Genomic DNA, 21,618 nt, shown 5'->3' on the forward strand with positions numbered 1-21,618 from the left:
CATTTTGGTTCCAAAAGGGTCGGGGGACAAAATTCATATTTGTACAAAAGTCTCGTTGCAGAAAATGGGTGCCCAAGCTATAGATGTGTTGCCTGATTGGTGTTTGATTATTTTATTCTGTAGATGAAGAAGATTTAATTAATACAAATTACGTGTGAAAATGAGGTTCATTACAATACACATTTCCTGATACATTTTTGTTGAATTCGTAAATTAAGTTATCTTTCTAGATTTACCTTAAGAGACATTTTACTCTACTTATCATCAATTGTTCAACGATATAGCAACCAGCAAATATTGTAACGTTGTTCATAAATACTAGAAACAAGGTGGGATCTAATGCTGCCTCGGAACCAAAATGTCCGGTAAGTTGGCTCATCCTTATCAAGGGGTTCTAGATTTACCAAATGCCTCATTTGGGAAATTTTGTTTAAGCTAATTTTGTTAAGCTTGAACGCCAGAAAATTTGTTTCACCTCGTTATGTTTGATTTTCTTTACGCCAATCACAGCACTGCACTTTCTCCCGTGCGGTCGCCATTTCTTTATCTTCGCTCCACTGAACATCAACTAGCGCCCTCTATGTTAGGGAACTAACAAAACTTGCAGCAACTTTCTTTCTTTTGCAGCAAACTGCAATTCGTTTCATCAATTTCGTCATCGGAGATCAGAACGGCAAAGAACGTTCTCGGATCCATCGACACAATATACTGCGCCATCGGGCATTCCCAATCTCGCGGATTCACTGTGCACCGGGGGGGCCACAGGCATCCGGTCGGACTGCGGGGAACAGTCCACACAGACCAAGCAGGGGAATGGAACACGGACATAATCTCTCGAAGGTGGCGCCCCCTACTGGAACTCGTCGTCGGAGCTCAGGAGGGTGGACTTCTCGGTGTAGCCGTGGCTGATGGTGGATATCTGGCGGTTCTGGGAGGGCTGGGGGCGGCGGGGGGCGCCCCCTCCGCCCCCCACGCTGCCCCAGTGGGGGGCCGGGGCGGCCGGGGCCGTGTACTGGGTGTACTGCTGGTACTGGGGGTGGAAGTTGTGAATGGCGTCGTTCATGATGTCCTTTGGGTTCATTGTCTCCTGAAAGGATTGAAAGCAGAGGTCAAAGACAAGATATTGCCGTCATTGAAAAACAAATCATTATTTTTAACGGAAAAATCGCCCGTCAAGGCATGACGGATGAAAATTGCTTCTGCATTTGAACGTAGCCAATGAAGCCTTTCCCTGTACATTAAACATTACCACCCATATTATCAAATGATCATGCTGGGGCGCATAGGTGGCTGGTGCCCCAAATAAGTGGGGGGGGGTCAAAGGAGGTTCGGGGGGGGGGAGAGCAGGTTTGGGGGCGACACACTCTTAAAGCTTGAATTTTTTCTTCAAAAATTGGGCAATTAAATTTTTACGTTATTATTAATGACCTTCTTCTAAATATTCGAGAAACGGCCTCGAAAAACGGAACCAGATGGCCACAGAAAAAAGATGCCCTCCTACCCCTCCCCCCCTCAAGAAAAAAACCAAAGTTCCATTTTAATTTTTATGAAATATTAACATGAAAGAAACTTAAAACAAGCTTTTATTAAGTCAGTTCTTTCTTTAAACACCTGAATAGATCGTCACTATTATTTTTTATTCTACCCTTAGTTTTGAACTTAGAAAAGTGGCGGGGCAAAGTCCCTTTGCTATTGAAAGTGAGAAAGCAATTGCCCCCCTTGCCCCCTCCTACGAGCCGCCTATGCTGGGGCGGAAGTTTCAATTTTGAAAGTCATGGGTTACTCAATCATTGGCTATTACATTTATGGGGATATAGCAGGGTATTTATTAAAACAGAATAGGGGTGAAAATAAAACACCCAAGAGCTTTTCTCCACTCCAATATAAGTTCTACCTCTCTATATAGTGTGGCTCTGATAAGCTATGCAGTCTTGAGAAGTTTAAGGAAGTCTTTTCACTTTGTGTCATCGATTGTACTTGAGCTATATTGCACAAACTCGATCATTTGTCTTCTGCCAAAATTAAAGCACAAAAAAAAAAAAAAAAAAGAAACATCTAATTCCAACATTTCCCTTTAGTTAGAATCAACAAAATGAGTTTCTTTGAATATTTCAAAAACTCATTTCAGCAGATACTGCCCTTTACCTTCCCACCACAGCCAATGTGTGGACGTGGCAAAATGACAAATAAGCCAGTCGTTAGTAACGCAACACGAAATACGAGGTTGAAAATAAATGGTTAATGCAAAGAAATTAATGTCCATGTGTAGTTGGGCATCGAAGGATGCCGACCTAAAACTGAAACTTCACACGTGACGAAAGAGTCGAGAAGTCAATCTCATTTGAAGAGAGACGATTTTACATTACATTAGGAATGAGAATGCGGTTGAATATCGTTTACCAATGTCTATCAATATTGAGGTTCAATGCGTCGGTGTCGAGGAAGGGAAAAAAAATGTGCAGATAATCTGCAGCAGCGTATAATCCGCACCTCATTAATTTCACACTTTTTCAACCAATAACCCCGTGGATTATATACGGGAAAATGATAGCCACAAAATGTCTATTTGAGAAATATTCTCACCAATTCATTTTGAAAGCTAAGTGTAAACTAAGTGTAAATGTTTTTACTCACTTGTATTTCTTTAATAATGAAAAGGCAGTTAATCTTGTCCCTTAAAGGACGCTCGTTTCAAATCGCGTATTGGAGAATCCACGTGTAAACATCGGAACGACTTCGAACGACGTGTTTCGTCGGGAAGGAGGATGTGACGTCACAGCATGAGCGGAGGTGTGACGTAATCTCCTGAGCTCCGCGGCAAATCGAATGTTCCGGAAAGATCCAGATGGGCTCTTACGTAAGCATATCCAGAGTGATGTGCATTGAGTGCGCTGTATGATATAAGCAGAGGGAATGAGAAGGAAATCCCTCTTCTCATTTTCGACTGACGATAGTCATATTTTTAAGAGGATCGTTGGCCGTTGAAGCGACGTCCTGCACTGAGGAGATGGCTTTTAGGATTTCGCCATGAGAGTTAGGGGCTTAAAATTTTCTGAAACATTTTAGAATAATTCATGTTAGGGTGTCAAATATTTTTCTGGAAAGATGTTCTTTTGGAACATGAAGATTGATTTGAGTAGTGTTGAAATCCCTCATACTTGTTTATACTATTTACTGAAGTTGGATTTTATGTACAGTTGGTAATTATTGGATTTATAAATAAAACGATTTAACCTTACAATTTGAGATCTGACATTTCATTCACTTGATAGCTACAGAAATGTGAAATAGAAGGCATCTGCTAAACTTGGTGTCTACCTTCCTTACGGGAGTTAGATACAATTTGTAAGGTCAACAGAAAATACGGTAAATCCGTTTCCGGACGTCCTCTATCTCACCTTGAGGCTGGAGGAGATGCTCTGCATGGTGACGGAGCGCCCCCTGGCGTCTGTGGGGCAGTCCTGCATGTAGACCCTGTAGGGGAAGGCGTAGCGCAGGGCCAGGGCCGCGAAGAACATCTCCACGCAGATCAGGAAGTTCTGGATGCCCGCAGACACCGTGCCTGCGCTGTGGCCCGCGTTCACCCTGCTCGAGAAGATGGGGGCGATCACTCCGGCCTTCTCCAGGACGGCCAGCACGAAGCCTGTAGGGGGGAGAGAGAGAGAGTCGTTACGCACCCCGAAACCAGATACTGTCTCACCATCGATTGCACGGAAAGTCTAATATCCGGTTTACAGACGGAAAAGGACGTACAGTAAAACCTGTAAAGTTGACCACCTGTCTAAGTTGACCGCTATTTTCAGGCACAGAATTACATTTGTATCATATAAATCAACCTCTATAAGTTGACCACCTGTTTAAGTTGATCACTAAATTATTGCACCACAAGTGGCCAACTTACACAGGTTTCACTGTATCTGTTTGTAGGGACGTTAGTCGGTTTGTTTCAGGTGTGCACTTTTGACTCGAATATTTTGCCTTATTTTGTAAAAATGAAAATTTGCACAGTATCGTAAACCGGAGTTACTTTAGACTGACGGGGGTAACTTAATAGAAACCTGTTTTTTATTTTTGAACCATTCTGGCAGGCTTAATTTTACAATTGGCGACCCCCTGGTGGTCTCAGGGTTTCAAGAATCACTTTTCAGAGTGCGTTGACATCGCCAATTGATTGAAACAGTAAAATGGTTTTGGCAACACTGATTTATGTGGGGATGGGGTAACTTTATTACAAACCACCGAAACAGTCGTTTTAGATGTAGAAAACACGTTGTTACAAAGTAACCCCAGATGATGGGGTAACATTAATAAAAAAAAAATGACTCCCTCCCTCCCTATTCAATATATCGAAGAATTTCAAACGGCAATTTAAAACCGAGATGTTAAGCTATCGTTTGGTTCAAGAATTGTTGAAATATATTGAAAAATGAGGGTGCTACAATACAAAATATGCGAAACCTGTATCAAAGTAACCCCGGTTTACAGTATATTCGATCTATATCCTCACGGCAAAAATTAATTAATTTATTTATTTATACACAGCAAATTTTTGAGCATACCATTTTGCTTTTACATTCCTGAAGGAAATGAAAATATTTTATTTCCTTTTCGTTGTTTCCATGGAAACTATTTTTGTTTCCCCTTCTTTTATTTTTGAGAATGCAACAAATGGGTAAGGCACTACTGACATTATAAAACACGTGCATCAAAATCACATCATTAATTTCCCTTCTTCAATGCTAGATTCATCCAAGTGGAATCGTCTTTACTTGGCAGATTGCCGAATTACATACAATCCTTGGTCAAACAGTACAGGCGTCCTTCATATAACGCAGTACTTCTACAGCACGGATTGGATATGACACCCCCGGCACGAAACTTGAATTTAAAACTTCATGGTTTTGACACAACTCGAATGTTATCTTTGAAAAAGACGGAATTTCATTTTTTTAAAAATACATTCTGTTAATGGCTGATGATAACTCTAATACCTAAGTTTTTACTTTGTTTTTATCGAACTTGGTTTCGATATTAAAATACACAGTACGTGAAAAAACACAGTACGTGAAAAAACATAGTACGTAAAAAACACAGTACGTGAATAGGTCCTTGTGTTACATTTTTTGCCATCACATGGTCAGAAATGAACTAAAATATTAATATCAATTTACATGCAATTTTTGCGGAGCAGTTGGCAACCCTGCCTGGACGCATATAAACAACCTTTACTCTGCTAGAGACCATGTAGAAATTTGGAGACAGCTGATTGGCTACGACGAAAAACATCATCCATCCTCCTTCTAGTTTGTTTTGCGTACTCTAATTATTGTTTCATTTCGAAACAAGTTCATCTAGACATTACTCAAAGAGGGGGGGGGGGATTAAAAATATTCCAATGAGAATTCAGAACTAGGGATGAACGATATCGATTCATATACGCTGGATGGGGGAAAAAAACATGGTTGACACATTTGCGTGAGCAGGCCAATCAGGAGCCTCAAAAGTATTACATGATCCCTAGCTGTGTAAAGGTTGTTTATGTGCTGCCTGGACAAGGGTTTGCCGATATATATCATGACATATATCAAGATATATATATGTTATTTATTTAGAAAATATCATAATATTTTCATATTTAATTTTTCAACTACGGTATTTTCAATATAAAAATCATATTAATCATAGTAACATTGTTCATTTATCATTACAAAACCCCAAAAAGTTATGTACTCTATTTTTATGATGTATTAATGCAACGTTAATGTATAACAAAGTAATATAATACTCTTTTTTTTAAATTTTATATGCATAAAGCTATTAGTAATGTAACAATTTGAATTCATATTAAAAGTGTCTAATTAAATGCTAAACATTACTGTGAAAAAATAGTCAGAAAAAAAAATGTCTTATGACTGTGCACCGACTGAAGCATATTTATTTCTGAATCATATAACTGTGGAAAACTAGCTAACAGAAGAAAAATGAGTGAAACAGATAATGCTATATTAACTCCATTAAAAGTGATAAAAATGTTAATTGAAATATTTAGACCCTCATTTGGAGTACGCCGTTCAGTTTTGGTCACCTTATCTGAAGAAAGATATTTTTGCATTGGAAAGGGTTCAAAGAAGGGTAACTAAATTAGTAAGGGGACTCTCAGGTTTAGATTATGATACCAGACTTAATAGGCTTAACATGCATAATTTGGAGCAAAGGAGAGTCAGAGGGGACATGATTCAGTTGTTTAAATTTATCAAAATGGAAGATGTTAATGGATTAAATTTTTGCGGGGAAAGCAGGTCAAGAGCTCATTGCTTTAAGCAATTTAAATCTCAGGCTAACCTGGAAATAAGGAAAAACTACTACTTTAGAGTAGCGTGGTGGACACTTGGAACAGCTTACCGGAAGAGGCGGTCATGAGCAAAGGGGTGGATAGCTTTAAGAGGGCCATTGATCTTCATTGGGGACTAATTAGTTGACTAGGACCAGCCTAGCTGGGCCCAGAGCCTGTTGCTGGTCGTGACATTTGTATTTACATTGGATATAAATAATGAATGAAACTTTCATTTTATGTCTAAATATTGTAAAAAGCGTAATATAAGAGAAATAGTGATTTGAGGATGCATTTACTATTTTCAAGACTTAATTTTGTGCCGATCGAAACTATCGGATATTTACGACTCTCCGGACGGGAGGCTGCGAGAAGAGGGGAGGGGGAAAGGGGGGAGAGGGGAGGGGGAAGTACCCACCTTGCCAGAAGGAGAGGAAGATGACGGACTTGACGGTGCAGAACTTCCAGATGGGCTCGTAGGGGGAGAGGAGCTCCCGGGTGGCAAAGTAGAAGAGGACCAGTCCGTAGAGGGCCAGGCTCACGCTCACGTTGTACACGATGGTGATGTACAGGTACCCGCTGTCAGGCCTGAAACGATAAAACAGGAAACAGGCTCGCTGTACACTCGGATAACTTTACACACACACGTCACCAGGGTTCGTACTCAGTTTCAGAAAGAAAATGAAGGAGTTTTGGAGGAGTAAAATGAGATTTTGGAGGAGTACTAACGGGCTGTCAAATGATGTCACTTTTTTCTAACAAATTCGACCCCTTCCCCTTTATCACGAAGTGTCAAACTTCAGCTAACTCCTCCTCTTGTCACTAGAGACGTACCGAGTAGCACTTTGGCCGAGTAGCCGAGTACCGAGTACTCGGCCTTTCATTACTCGGCCAAGTACCGAGTTACCGAGTACTCGGCCGAGTTACTCAGTACCAATTATGTTTTAAGAAGAACCACCGACACACATGTGATGAATTTTGAACTTATTGAAATAGTAGTATAGACCTCCTTGTGCATATAATAGTTTTTAAAACTAAATTCCTGCTCAAATTTAATTACGTATTATTTAAAAAAATTTCTTTACGTGTGAAAAATTTTACAAAAAAATTATTTTAAAAATTAAAAATAAATAAATAAAAGGTATGATTAATCAAGTTTGAATTAAAACAAATTGTACCAATCTATTATAGTTCTAGTCCGCCAAACATAAATAATTTTTAAAAGAAATAAAACAAATGTGCAGGAACACAGCAGAAAAGCGTTTCTGCGTTACAAAGAACGTCTTTTTCAGTGCATAAAATGTGAAGTAAAGAATGTAAAGACATTCGACAAAAAAAATCCGACTTTTATCGGATTCCTTCAAATCCACAAGCTCCCATTTTGTGCATTGAAAAAGGAATTCCTTGTAATGCCAAAACACGTGTCTGAACTGTGCTTTTAACGTTGTTTTATTTCCCCTTTTTTTTAAGCGAAGGAATTTTTATATTTCAAATAACTAAATTTTGTGTGTAACAAAAATCTATTTTTAATATAAAATTCCATATTTTCTATACTTACCTTTTTTGCACAATTTTTAATAAATAAGTTTTTTAACTTTGGGGACATAAAAATAAAGATTTATTCCATTTAAGCATTAAAAACTTCATTGTTCTCAAAATTTAAATTTGACTTGTAAATGATTGCAGAATATTAAACATGCTTGTGCTTTTTTATAAATTTTAATATCTGTCTTGGACAATATTCAATTTTTTGCAACTACTCGGTATTGGCCGAGTATCTTATCAAAATTTGGCCGAGTACCGAGTACTCGGCAAATTGGCCGAGTAGGCTGAGTACCGAGTAGTTACGGAGTACTCGGTACGTCTCTACTTGTCACATGTCAAATTTTTTATAAACATATTATCACAATAACTGTGTGATGTCACTTTTTGTCACCCTCTCTCTTCCCCTTGTCACAATTTCATGAGCCCGTCACCTCCTCAAGGCATGACGTCCCTTGTGGATGACCCTTTTTACACTATCATAACTGCAATTAACTAAACAATTGGTTTTTTTTATGCAATCACTTAATATAGCACATCTACTTATGTAGTTTTAAATATTTAAGTAATAATTAGACAAACTGACTTTTGCTGCTGAGCGTGTGGTGGAGGGAAAAACAATAATCATAAAACTTGAAAAAGTAGCCAAGCACCATTTAAGCATGTTTTACTTCACTTGTGAAATGTCTTAGTCTTCTAATAAAATTTTCACCTTCAACTTTTATGAATTAACTGTGATCAATTTGCAAATCAAAAAAAAAAAAAATAATAAATAAATAAAATAAATGCACGAAATTACTACATTTAAATTCCTTTTAGTGACGAAGTTAGTTGTCGATCCAAGTATTATGAGTTACTGTCATGGAGGAAGATTATGTGGTCTTGAACTAAAAACGAAGGAGTTTTGAAGGAGTTCAAACCAAAATGAAGGAGTCTGAAGGGCCCTTCAAAAAAATTTCATAAATGAAGGAGTATTGGAGGAGTTTTGAAGGAGCGTACGAACCCTGGTCACGAGAAAACTCGTTGTAATCAACTCGGGGAACGTCAAAATGGATATTTTGCGTGTCTGTACGTTCCTAGGCACATATCCAAGAGTGGTCGGGTCGGAAAAAAACTCAACATTCATTCGGGGGTGAGCAAAATGGAAATGAAGGCCGAATTTTGAGTGAAATTTTTTTCGCGAAAACAATACTTCCTTTTTTGTAAAAGGAAGTAAAAAGAAAGAAAAAGGGATCAACCTTTGAACTATGAACTACCAATTTTATTGTGTACTAGTGGTACCCGCACAGCTTTGCCTGTAGTACATAATGAAAAGGTCATTTGGTTCACCTGCATATTTACAAAAATTGGCTGATGAATTTCCTGCCAATCTGCTATGTTCGTTTGCACTTCCATGTTGTGCTAATTTGCTCGTCTACGTTATTGTTATTTGCTCGTAAATGTTACGATCATTTGCTGGATAAAATGTTCTTAAAATTGGAATAGAAAAAGGTAGTTCGGTTGCAACGGGGGTCCAAAGATGGTAATTTGGGCCCAGAAATGCAATGGAGTTTCCTGAAGAATTGCAATCTTTACAACAGGGTTCATACTCAACTTTGAAAATTAAAAGTAAGGAGTTTTGCAGGAGTTCATTTCACTTTTTAAGGACTAGTTTCTTGTTTAAAGAAGCATTTCTTTTTTCAACATATTTCAGAAAAAATATGTACAACTCTATTTTTTTGCTTTCATACAATGCATTGAATGCACAAACATACTAAATTTATAGTAAAATATGCATTTACTGCTTCTCAGACTCGAGCAGTCTCGGGGTCAAATTCAAATTCTAGGGGGGGGGGGGGCGTTAATCATTAAAATCTGTTTTATTTTCAAAATGAATAAAAAATTAGTGATATTGATTGAAAATTAGTACAACTTCCAACAATCAAAATATTGTTGACTGTTGTATTTATTAAAGCAGAAATTCTTTTAGAATTGTACTTTAACAAGTCTACAAGATGTTATATTATTAATAATTATCGACATAATCACCAGAAACTTGGAAAAAAAATTCGGATGTGGGTATGAAAATAGTCTAACGGAAAAAATCGGATTTCCGACATTAAGAGACGAAAAAAATAGCGGAATTCCGGTAAAATTCGTAATAACGTAATCACTCGTATCGGATTGGTGATAGAAGATAACCTTTCAGGTGATGTAGAATAAAAAAATAAGGAGTTTGTAAAGAGATATTAGCAAAATTCAGGAGTTTTAAGGGCCCTTATTTTCTTTTCTCAAAAAGCAGAAGTTTATAAGGAGTTTGTAAGGAGCGTACGAACCCTGTACAACTTTTTTCCGCCATTGTGCTGCAGTATGAGCCATTTGTATGCACTTACCTTTGAATTAGTTACTTTAAATACTAGTTTTTAAAAAGTGTTTCTCAAATTTAAATTGGATACTACTTTTAATTTCAATACTTTGAATGCCGAAATAACGTAGTTACGGATATTTATCGTTCGCAAAAAAAAAACTAATTATTTCGCTTTATATTAATCGTCGGCTAGTAAAAAGTATTTATCGTTTGCTAATTGAAACATTTACTGGGTATTTATCGTCGGCTATCATACATGTTCCGCACCGATAAGCAAAAAATGGGAAGGGGGGGGGGGGGAAAGCTCTAATCTATTGCACATGACACATTAAAAAACAAAAATACGAGATCATTTCGACTTTTCAAGTTACTTAAATAATGCACATAAATAACTAAGTGTTTTCCCTTTCACTCATTTTACTAAAAAAAGAAGCCAAACATGTTGGAATTATCAGTTACAATTTTGGTTTGCTCGACAAAAATTTTGGTAATTTAACATTAATCTATACTACTATTATAAAGTGCAGGGGTCAATCCACGATTTTTTTCTCGCTACCTATTTTTGTGAAAGTATTGCATCATTCTATTTTTGTGAAAGTTTTTTTTTTTTTTTATCAGCATTGCTTTTGAGAAATTTTAGAGGCATCCTCATTTTTGTAAAAAAGAAGTAGAATAAGTGAAATTTTAGTTTCAAAAGTGTATATGTCATTTAGTATTATTTTTACCAGGTTTCGTTTTTCTTTGTGGGGGGGGGGGGGGGGGAGCTGAAAACCTAAGAAGTACAAAAAATACCATCGTAATTTCAGCTTAATGGACTATGTACTGTGTACAATATAGGAAATGATGAGAAAAACGGCTCCCCAAAACAGATGTTGAAAGATTGCGATAATATTGCATAAATACACTTTGGCGAGAAACAGCTAAAAATGAGTTAAAATGCTACAAAAAGGTTGCTATTTAAGCGATTGTTCATATAAACCTGCTTAGAATTTTATTTTATGAGTACATTTTGTTTTAAACAGAGAAACAAATTTTATATTTTAAAGTGTGAATTTTTGTGAAATTTTCGATGTTTTTGTGAAGCTACTGATTTTATTACTTGATTTTTGTGAAAGTACCGATTTCAAAACAAGATTTTTGTGAAGGTACCGAAAAACGGTAGCAAAATCAGCCTGTATTGGGCCCTGAAGTGGAAAGACTTGTTTGTATCGTATAGGCTCTAAAACTACTGGACCGATTTTAACCATTTTTTCACCATTAGAAAGCTACACTAAACAGGAATCATAATAGGGTATAATTCATTTCAAAAACAATTAGTTTAAAAAAGTTATATAATGTTTTATGTCATTTTTAGTGCTTTTTACCCAACAGACCCCGAACCAATTGCGCCAGAAAAAAAAAATGCACTAAAATGTAGGAAATTTTATTTTAACTATGGTGAAAAAAGTTTTGTGGATGGAGTGATTTTTGTGTTTTTTACGAAATTTTTGAAAAACCTTTATTTTGCATTTTTTTATGGGTTTAATTTTGTAATTTTTTTTTAAATTTTAAATAGTTGTTTGGCAACAATTATATTTATTTTTCTGAAGGACAACACATTAAAGGTTTGTTTAAACCAAAGACTAATAATTACTTTTATTATTAGCCTATGCTTTTTTTTTTTTGTAATTGGCCAACATTTGTGTTTATTTTGTAACTGTGCCTGAAAGAGGAAGATCTCAGCTTATGAAATATTTGTCAATGGCGAGGAGAGAGCCAAAATATGTCGTCTTACAAACGTCTTTAGCTAATACAAATAAATTCGACGGTTTTGCCCACGAGAAAAACAAAGATTTTTTAACTCTAAACATTTGATGGACATGGTTTGGACTCGAGACTAATTTCATAGTTATGGAAACAGCTAAACAATGATACAATTAAGCATAAACGACATTAGAGAGTTGTTGCTTTACAGAAGATGACTTGTTAAATTGTAGAAAAAAAAAGTGAATTCAAACGGTATTAACTATTCTGATGCATCACCTAGAGAATGATGAAACAAAAAAAATCTCACCTCCAATCGCCGTCAGAGTATTTCCCTAGTGGCTGCAGGATCAGGATGATGACAGACATCAGGGGCTTCACTGCACAGAACTGGAGCGTGGCCTGCAACAAGAAAACAAGAAGAGTAAGGTCAGGTGAGGGAGACAAAATAGCTCAGTTTAAAAGCAAAATTAAAAATAATAGAAATAATATTTTTTTTCTGAGTTGCGATTTTCATGTATTATTGACACCACGCATTATTTTATATGAAAACTAGTGAGAACTTTAGAGATAGATATTAGCAATTTAATGTTTTCATCAACAGAAGAGTGAATATGTTAATCATAAAAACTTTAATTAAAAAAAATTAAAGGAAAGTGCACAATATATGAAAAAACTACTATATAGAGCACATTTCAAAGATTAACGTTTTAATTAAAGATTAACATTAAATTTAAGATTAACATTTCATTAAAGACACATTTTCAAGATTAATTTACAACATATTTTACATAAAAACAGAGTAATATGTTATAAATATTGCCTTTTGGTGTCGACAATGCTCCTAACCATCCATGTAAGTGGGCATTGCTTTGGTTCAAAAGTAAAGTTAAAATTTTAAGGACTCATCGGAAATAATTAGAAAATTTTTGGGGTGGGGGGGGGGGGCAATGTACTTGATACATATTATATATGTCATGCACAAATGCATAATATTGTTAAAAATTCTATAAAAGATGATTGGGTAGTCATCAATACAATACATGGTACATATTGTTCTTAAAGCATAGTATTTATTTCTCAAATTTCAGAAAGTAACCACACCAAGTTTCAATACAATCCAAGACTGGGGGAGAAACACCACATTTTTTTTTATTTTCTTTTGAATTTTTTCTAAAATAAATTTAAGAAATAAAAATATTACTGAAATATTGAATAAAATAAACAGATATAAAGTAGCATAAAAAACCTTTTAACATTTAAAATGAGTGAAATATTTGCAGGATGCAAAAAGATTGAAATCTCAAACAGGGCGTGCAATTTCCGGCGAAACACACATTTGACTTTGTTGGCATATCTCTCAAACATACATTTTCGGCAGATATCGCAGAGAATGGAGCTTTGAGGGGGGGGGGGCAATGTACTTGATACATATTATATATGTCATGCACAAATGCATAATATTGTTAAAAATTCTATAAAAGATGATTGGGTAGTCATCAATACAATACATGGTACATATTGTTGTTAAAGCATGGTATTTATTTCTCAAATTTCAGAAAGTAACCACACCAAGTTTCAATACAATCCGAGACTGGGGGAGAAACACCACATTTTTTTTTTATTGTCTTTTGAATTTTTTTAAAAATAAATTTAAGAAATAAAAATATTACTGAAATATTGAATAAAATAAACAGATATAAAGTAGCATAAAAAACCTTTTAACATTTAAAATGAGTGAAATATTTGCAGGATGCAAAAAGATTGAAATCTCAAACAAGGCGTGCAATTTCCGGCGAAACACGCATTCGACTTTGTTGGCATATCTCTCAAACATACATTTTCGGCAGATATCGCAGAGAATGGAGCTTTGAGGGGGGGGGGGGGAGAGAAAAAATAAGAAAAAGGGGACCAAACTTTTAGTTTTTAAAAAATTAAGGAAGTTTTCAGAATATTAAGGATTTTTCAAGGGTTTTTTAGGGCCCTTATTTTTGCTTGGTGATATTAAGGGTTTCTTAAGGGTATTTTAAGGAAGTACGAATCCTGTAAAAATGTTTGGTTCCCCACTCTATCAGAACTTTTCTAATGGGTTTTGGAAATTCTAGAACGTAGTTTTCGATTCCCAACATCGAGCACAATGGTGGGTCATTAGTTGGGCACCATTGTCTTAGACTATTAGAATTCTCCTATTGATGCATTCTATCGCTTGAATAAAAATTCAGCAGGGAAAATTTAAAGGAAATTTGACTATGTGGGCATCTTCAACTTCCTCAGAAGGGGGGGGGGGGGGTTGTAAATGTGCAGTTCATGTTAGTTGTAAATGTGCAGTTCATGTTAGTTGAATAATCGTCAAAAAAGAGTTGCTGTGTGAAAATTAGAATGAAGGAAATAATTCCTAATGGTCTTTTTGTTCGATAGGAAAAGATTGTAAAGAACATCAACGCTGTGACTCAGCATTTAAAATAGTTCAAACAGTCACCAAGTTTTTGAATTTTTTAAATTTCATTCATTATAATACAACCATTCATTTTCATTTTAATACAAAAAAAAATCATATAAAACCTCTCTTTGTAAAGTTCAGCTTCTGGTTTTCCTTCTCTTTGGTTTTTAATTTGCAGAAGTTTTATGACACAGGGCTGCGGGTTGAAATAGGCCGTCCCACAGCCATTTAGAGCAATACTCAATCTTTTGTTTATTGTTTATAGTTTTATTTATTTATAAAAAACTTTTGCTTGTGGGAATGGTTAGGGGGTCAGGCTTCCATTTTTTAACAAAAAAAAAAAAAATTAAAAAAATATAGAAACACATAACTGATGGAAAAATTTAGGTGGGCAATTTTATTTGACTGTGTGGGCAATTGCCCCAAAAAAAAAAACCCATTAAAATATGCCCTGAAATTCACACTGTAAAGTTTTCCGCCTGTATATACCCACACCAGTGAAAAGTTCTGAATCTCCGTAAAACAGGTCGGATCTGCTCTTACCTGTTTGCAGAATCTCAGAAATCCAATGGTGTAGGTCTTGCCTCCCAGACAGCAGGTCCCATACAACCAGCTGGACCTGCAAAATATCCAACAGTCTAAGAAATGGATTCAATATTCTCGTCACATTACACTTTTTGCAATCAAAAACCACAGTTGTTGAACATTCATTAATCTTTCAAAAAATTAGTTTTTTCTCATTTGAAATGTCGATTCAGATATTTTACTCAATTCAAATAACATTTGAAAAGAACGCTGGTTCCCAGCGTTCTTTTCAAATTCAAAGCGTTCTTTGAAAGTTATTGTAATTCATTCAGTTATCATCAGAAATAAAATATCCATCTATGTTACAAGTAGTGATGTGGATCGGGTAAAGACCCAGAGGGTAGGTAAATATTTTTTGGGTATTTACCCGGGTATTTAGCCAAGGCCTGGGTAAATACCCAAAAACTGGGTATTTTACAAAAATTGCAAAAAGTGAATGGGAATTTTTTTTTTTTTTTTTTTAAATCTAAATATGAAATAATTGATAAAATTGATACATACATATGTAGTACACACTTTATAATATTTTTTATTGAAAGACTTGATGAAATTATGAAAGAAACATGTTGTGAAACAAAGAATCTTTCTTTTCACTGTCATAATTGGAGAAGTATAAGCAATTCAATGATGAACTTCAGAATTTCAAAATCACAATCTAGGTTAGTCATATCCAAAATGAAAAAAAAAATAATAAGGAAGCATGAGGCATGTTTGGAAGAATAAACTGAAAAGTTATCAAGACTGCGATGTTATTTATTTACTTTATTGCTGTTTAAGTGATAACATGGTAAATATAGAAACAGTATTCACATTAATAAGCCAAAAAAAAAAAAAAAAAAATGAAAATATTGTTTTCTGTTGCCTTGCTCATTTGCATTTGCTCTCCGGTACTTCATGCAATGCAATGAAACTTCATGATGATTTATTCAAACTATTATTAATAGACGCAATTAGTGATGTAGGGTGGGAAGGTAAATATTTTTTTGGTATTCATCTGAAGGCAGGGTAAATCCCCTAGTAATTGCGCATTTTGCAAAAAAAAAGTTTGGGTGGTATCAAAAGGTGATGATTTTCTTTCTAAAACATAAACTGTAAAATGAAGATAAAAAATATAAAAATTTATGGATTAAAATTTTTTTAATTAAAGGTTTAGTGAAATCTTATCAAAAAAACTGTCAGAATTTAGAATGAACTATTCTAAAACTTAAATGGAATGTTTGCTTTTTTTGTAACAAGTTAAGCTTTTTACTTTTTGTAGAATGGCTCTTTATATCTGAAATTTGGCTATCAACATTGAGTAGGCATATCCAATACAATTAATGTGAATATCATATTAGATTGCCAAGTTTTTTCACACAATAATTCTTTAATTATGTGATCAAAATACAATTTTTGCGCAAAAATTTATTGTTTTGTATATGGTTGGTTATATATACATAGTGGAATACATACAGAAAAGTATTTTAGTTGAATATACATTTTTGAAATAAATGCCCAGGTAAATACCCATTTTGGGTATTTACCCAGGTATATACCCTGGGTATTTACCCCTAAAAATAAATACCCGGGTATTTTACATCACTAGTTACAAGAAATGTGTAAAATTGCAATATTTATTGAAAGATTCAACTTAAAAAATACGAATGGTATATATATTACCGTGAAAGACAGAAATCGGGGAATGTTCACCCTAACTAGTGATTTGCAAGAAATATTGAACCAAACTCTGATGTCCCCGTATGTGAATATCTTTATTCATTGTCGACATTCGAGAGATTTCGGACTTTCACGGTAAACACATACACGTAAAAATTAAAAATATTAACAAGCAGTCAAAAAAAGTTTTTAGGGGCAGTTTCAAGAACTCAAGTCAAAATGGATATTTCGCCTGTCTATACGTTCTTAGGAGCAAAATGGAAATGAAGGCCAAATTTTGATTGAAATTTTTTTTGCGAATAAAGTTCTTCCTCTCTTATAAAAGAAAGTAATTACTAAAATAAGCACATGATAAAAAAATAAGCACATAAAAACTATTCATCATTGGATGTTACCTGATGGGCTTCCCCCTGATCTCGGACATTATATTTCCCTCTCCGCCCAGATATTCGTAGCACAGGCTCAGGAAGCTGTAGATCACGAAAGCTGAAAGAAAAAGATGCTCGTTTAAAGACATTCATCCTGGTACTCTAAATTCCCCCCCCCCCCAACAGCTAGCAGACAAAATTGCCGCATTTAAGGACTTTCGCTTCCATTTGAAGATCTCAAACTGTATCGGGATAGTCGCATGCTATCCCATTAGACACTTGCAAAACAGCACCAAATATCCAGGGTTCAAAATATCATAATATTTTCAAAAATATCCGATATTTTGACATATCGGATATTTTGATCCGATATTTTCAATCAGCACAAACTAGTCTTCAAAATAGTAAATGCATTCCCAAATCACTCTTTATTTTCTTATACTATAATTACAATATATAGACTTTTAATTAAGGTTTCTTTCATTATTTATATCTAATATTTCATCTCACATTTTTATCCATTTTAATGGAGTTCATTTAGCATTAGCTGTTATACTCATTTTTCTTCTGTTCGCTACTTTTAGTAAAAAGACTCAGAAATAAAAAAATATGCATTAGTCCTTGCAGACTTTTTTTTTCTGAGCAATGTTTAATATTTGATTAGGCACTTTTAATATGATTCAAAATTGTTGCATTTCAAAATATGCATTAGTCCTGCAGACTTTTTTTTTTCTGAGCAATGTTTAATATTTGATCAGGCACTTTTAATATGATTCAAAATTGTTGCATTTCAAAATATGCATTAGTCCTGCAGACTTTTTTTTTTCTGAGCAATGTTTAATATTTGATCAGGCACTTTTAATATGATTCAAAATTGTTGCATTTCAAAATATGCATTAGTCCTGCAGACTTTTTTTTTTCTGAGCAATGTTTAATATTTGATCAGGCACTTTTAATATGATTCAAAATTGTTGCATTTCAAAATATGCATTAGTCCTGCAGACTTTTTTTTTTCTGAGCAATGTTTAATATTTGATCAGGCACTTTTAATATGATTCAAAATTGTTGCATTTCAAAATATGCATTAGTCCTGCAGACTTTTTTTTTTCTGAGCAATGTTTAATATTTGATCAGGCACTTTTAATATGATTCAAAATTGTTGCATTTCAAAATATGCATTAGTCCTGCAGACTTTTTTTTTTCTGAGCAATGTTTAATATTTGATCAGGCACTTTTAATATGATTCAAAATTGTTGCATTTCAAAATATGCATTAGTCCTGCAGACTTTTTTTTTCTGAGCAATGTTTAATATTTGATTAGGCACTTTTAATATGATTCAAAATTGTTGCATTTCAAAATATGCATTAGTCCTGCAGACTTTTTTTTTTCTGAGCAGTGTTTAATATTTGATTAGGCACTTTTAATATGATTCAAAATTGTTGCATTTCAAAATATGCATTAGTCCTGCAGACTTTTTTTTCTGAGCAATGTTTAATATTTGATTAGGCACTTTTAATATGATTCAAAATTGTTGCATTTCAAAATATGCATTAGTCCTGCAGACTTTTTTTTTTCTGAGCAATGTTTAATATTTGATCAGGCACTTTTAATATGATTCAAAATTGTTGCATTTCAAAATATGCATTAGTCCTGCAGACTTTTTTTTTTCTGAGCAATGTTTAATATTTGATCAGGCACTTTTAATATGATTCAAAATTGTTGCATTTCAAAATATGCATTAGTCCTGCAGACTTTTTTTTTTCTGAGCAATGTTTAATATTTGATCAGGCACTTTTAATATGATTCAAAATTGTTGCATTTCAAAATATGCATTAGTCCTGCAGACTTTTTTTTTCTGAGCAATGTTTAATATTTGATCAGGCACTTTTAATATGATTCAAAATTGTTGCATTTCAAAATATGCATTAGTCCTGCAGACTTTTTTTTTCTGAGCAATGTTTAATATTTGATTAGGCACTTTTAATATGATTCAAAATTGTTGCATTTCAAAATATGCATTAGTCCTGCAGACTTTTTTTTTTCTGAGCAATGTTTAATATTTGATTAGGCACTTTTAATATGATTCAAAATTGTTGCATTTCAAAATATGCATTAGTCCTGCAGACTTTTTTTTTCTGAGCAATGTTTAATATTTGATTAGGCACTTTTAATATGATTCAAAATTGTTGCATTTCAAAATATGCATTAGTCCTGCAGACTTTTTTTTTGAGCAATGATTAATATTTGATTAGGCACTTTTAATATGATTCAAAATTGTTGCATTACTAATCATTTTATGAAGATAAAATACAAGTAAAAAAGGAACATTATAGTACTTTGTTACATTAAAGATGTATTAATGCATCATAAAAATATATTGCATACCTTTTGGTTATTTTTAATATTAAATGAACAATATTACTATGATTAATATACTTTTTATATTGAAAGTACAGTAGTTAAGAAAAGAAATATCGAAAATATCAAAATATATTTTCAAAATAAATATTGGATATATATCGTGATATATATCGACTGATATAAATCGACAAACCCTGCAAATATCATCACCAAAAACGTTGCCAACTCGGTGCTATCTCTTCAATTTCACGCCAAGACTTCAAGGTTGAAAATGCCCACAAAGTTTCTTTAATCGTTCACGGGTAAGGGCATCGTAATTTTGAATGAAAACTAACAGAATCAACACATAATTCAGAAAGAAAAAAAATTAATAAATAAAAAAAGTAACAATAAGTTTCTCAACAAAAAAATTATAATAAAAGCATATTTTAGAATAGTTTTGAAAATTTTGGGAAGAGGTTTCTAATTCCAGAAACCCACCTCTTAAGGGGGGGAGGGGAACCAGTTTAGGAGGCATAAATTTTAGTGTTTTTCGCGCATTTTCTCTACAGAGAAGAAATAATCAGAATTTGTTCTAACTTGAGGGAAATTTTATTCACACTTTGAAGCACACTTTGTCATTTTTTCAAATCATTTCTGCCGGAAATAGAAGAGTTAGAAGTTGAAGTCACCATCAGAGCTTGTTGCTGGTGTGCATTCCTCAAAGTCACAATTTTTATCTGTAATCATTACAATTTTTTTTTAAATCGCTAACAACATATTTCCTCAGAATAAGAACTTAATTCTGGTTAAAAATATTAAACATTTCATACTTTTGAGGAGTTTGATCACAAAATTCATGTTTTTTCAACCATTTTTGTTCACCTTTCTCATTTTAAAAAATATTTTCAATAATAATATCATCCCACAATTAGTTCATATAGGGTGTCATTGAATAAAGAATATTCACACAAAATTTCAGAACCATTAGCCAATAATGTTTTGAGCTAGAATGCACACCCGTCGAAAAAAAGTCATTTCAAGAAAAAAGCTGCTCTGAACATTTTCCAATCTTCAGTTTTTTAGGTGCTCATAGCAACAAAACTAAATGGAATTTTGAATTGAATTTTTGGCAACATATTCTTGAAAAATTCTACTAACATTTTATGACATAAAAGAAAAATGGATTTTTTGACCCGCCTAAACTGGCTTAACTCTTAGCTGGTTTAACTCTTAACTGGTTTAACTCTAAACTGGTTTAAGTCTAAACTGGTTTAAGTCTAAACTGGTTTAAGTCTAAACTGGTTTAAGTCTAAACTGGTTTAAGTCTAAACTGGTTTAAGTCTAAACTGGTTTAACTCTAAACTGGTTTAACTCTAAACTGGTTTAACTCTACACTGGTTTAACTCTACACTGGTTTAACTCTACACTGGTTTAACTCTAAACTGCATCCATACATGCAATAATTTCTCATTTAATTAGCCGGGGTTAAAGAGAAGGGACTTTTTTGCGGGGTGACCTTATATTTGTTAGAAATAAAATTGCAACAAGTGTCTCCACACTTACTATGCTCAGAGATAGAACTTCATATTAGTCGACCGAGATACTCCTTTGGGTTAATGATCCGAGTGAATGGTGAATCGGACGAGCGACGTCCCAGACTCTCGCCATTGGCCTAGAAGGGAGGAGTCTGCCACTCGGTGCATTCTCATTGGCTGGCATGGAGGACATAATATTTAACCAGGGCTTGTATTAAATTTCAGGAATAAAATGAAGGGGTTTTGGAAGAGTTATAAAAGACCTAAATGAGATTTTGAAATAGTACTTTTAGGCTGTCCTTAAATTTGAAGCTTTTTTCCTATATATTCGACCCCATTCCCTTTTGTCACAAAGTGTCACACTTCACCTTACTCCTTCTCTTGTCACATGTCATATTTTTCAGAAACATATTGTTGTAACAACTGTGTGATGTCACTTTTTGTCACCCTTTCTCTTCCCCCATGTCAATTTTTTGAACCTGTCTGTCATTCCTTCTTTTTACCATGTTCTCTAACTGGGTGCTGTGGCACCTTAAGGTGCCACACTTTAGGAAGAAGTGAGGGGTGCCACAAAGTGTCCATGATATCAGTTCATATGCTAGGTGGGTTTACCAAATAATTAGACCAATTAAGTAATTCACATGTTTTTGATACAGCACACTAAAAACTAGCTAGCTTGCGACTTCATCGCCATCTGAAAGTCTAATTGATGATAAAGCATAATCAT

At 34.3% G+C, this 21,618-nt stretch overlaps 1 protein-coding gene across 1 annotated transcript in view; it reads right to left on the reverse strand.

The window, feature by feature from the left end:
• Positions 1 to 780: 780 nt before the first annotated feature.
• Positions 781 to 21,618, reverse strand: part of LOC129220821 (transmembrane protein 184B-like) — a 30,046-nt gene continuing 9,208 nt past the window's right edge. The window contains 6 exon segments of the mRNA XM_054855255.1: positions 781 to 1,087; positions 3,399 to 3,643; positions 6,750 to 6,919; positions 12,274 to 12,365; positions 14,947 to 15,022; positions 17,040 to 17,130. Coding sequence (XP_054711230.1) covers positions 851 to 1,087; positions 3,399 to 3,643; positions 6,750 to 6,919; positions 12,274 to 12,365; positions 14,947 to 15,022; positions 17,040 to 17,130 — 911 coding nt within the window. The 3' untranslated portion in view covers positions 781 to 850.

This window comes from Uloborus diversus, chromosome 1 (genome assembly GCF_026930045.1).
Source record: "Uloborus diversus isolate 005 chromosome 1, Udiv.v.3.1, whole genome shotgun sequence".
Taxonomy (NCBI): Eukaryota; Metazoa; Arthropoda; class Arachnida; order Araneae; family Uloboridae; genus Uloborus; species Uloborus diversus.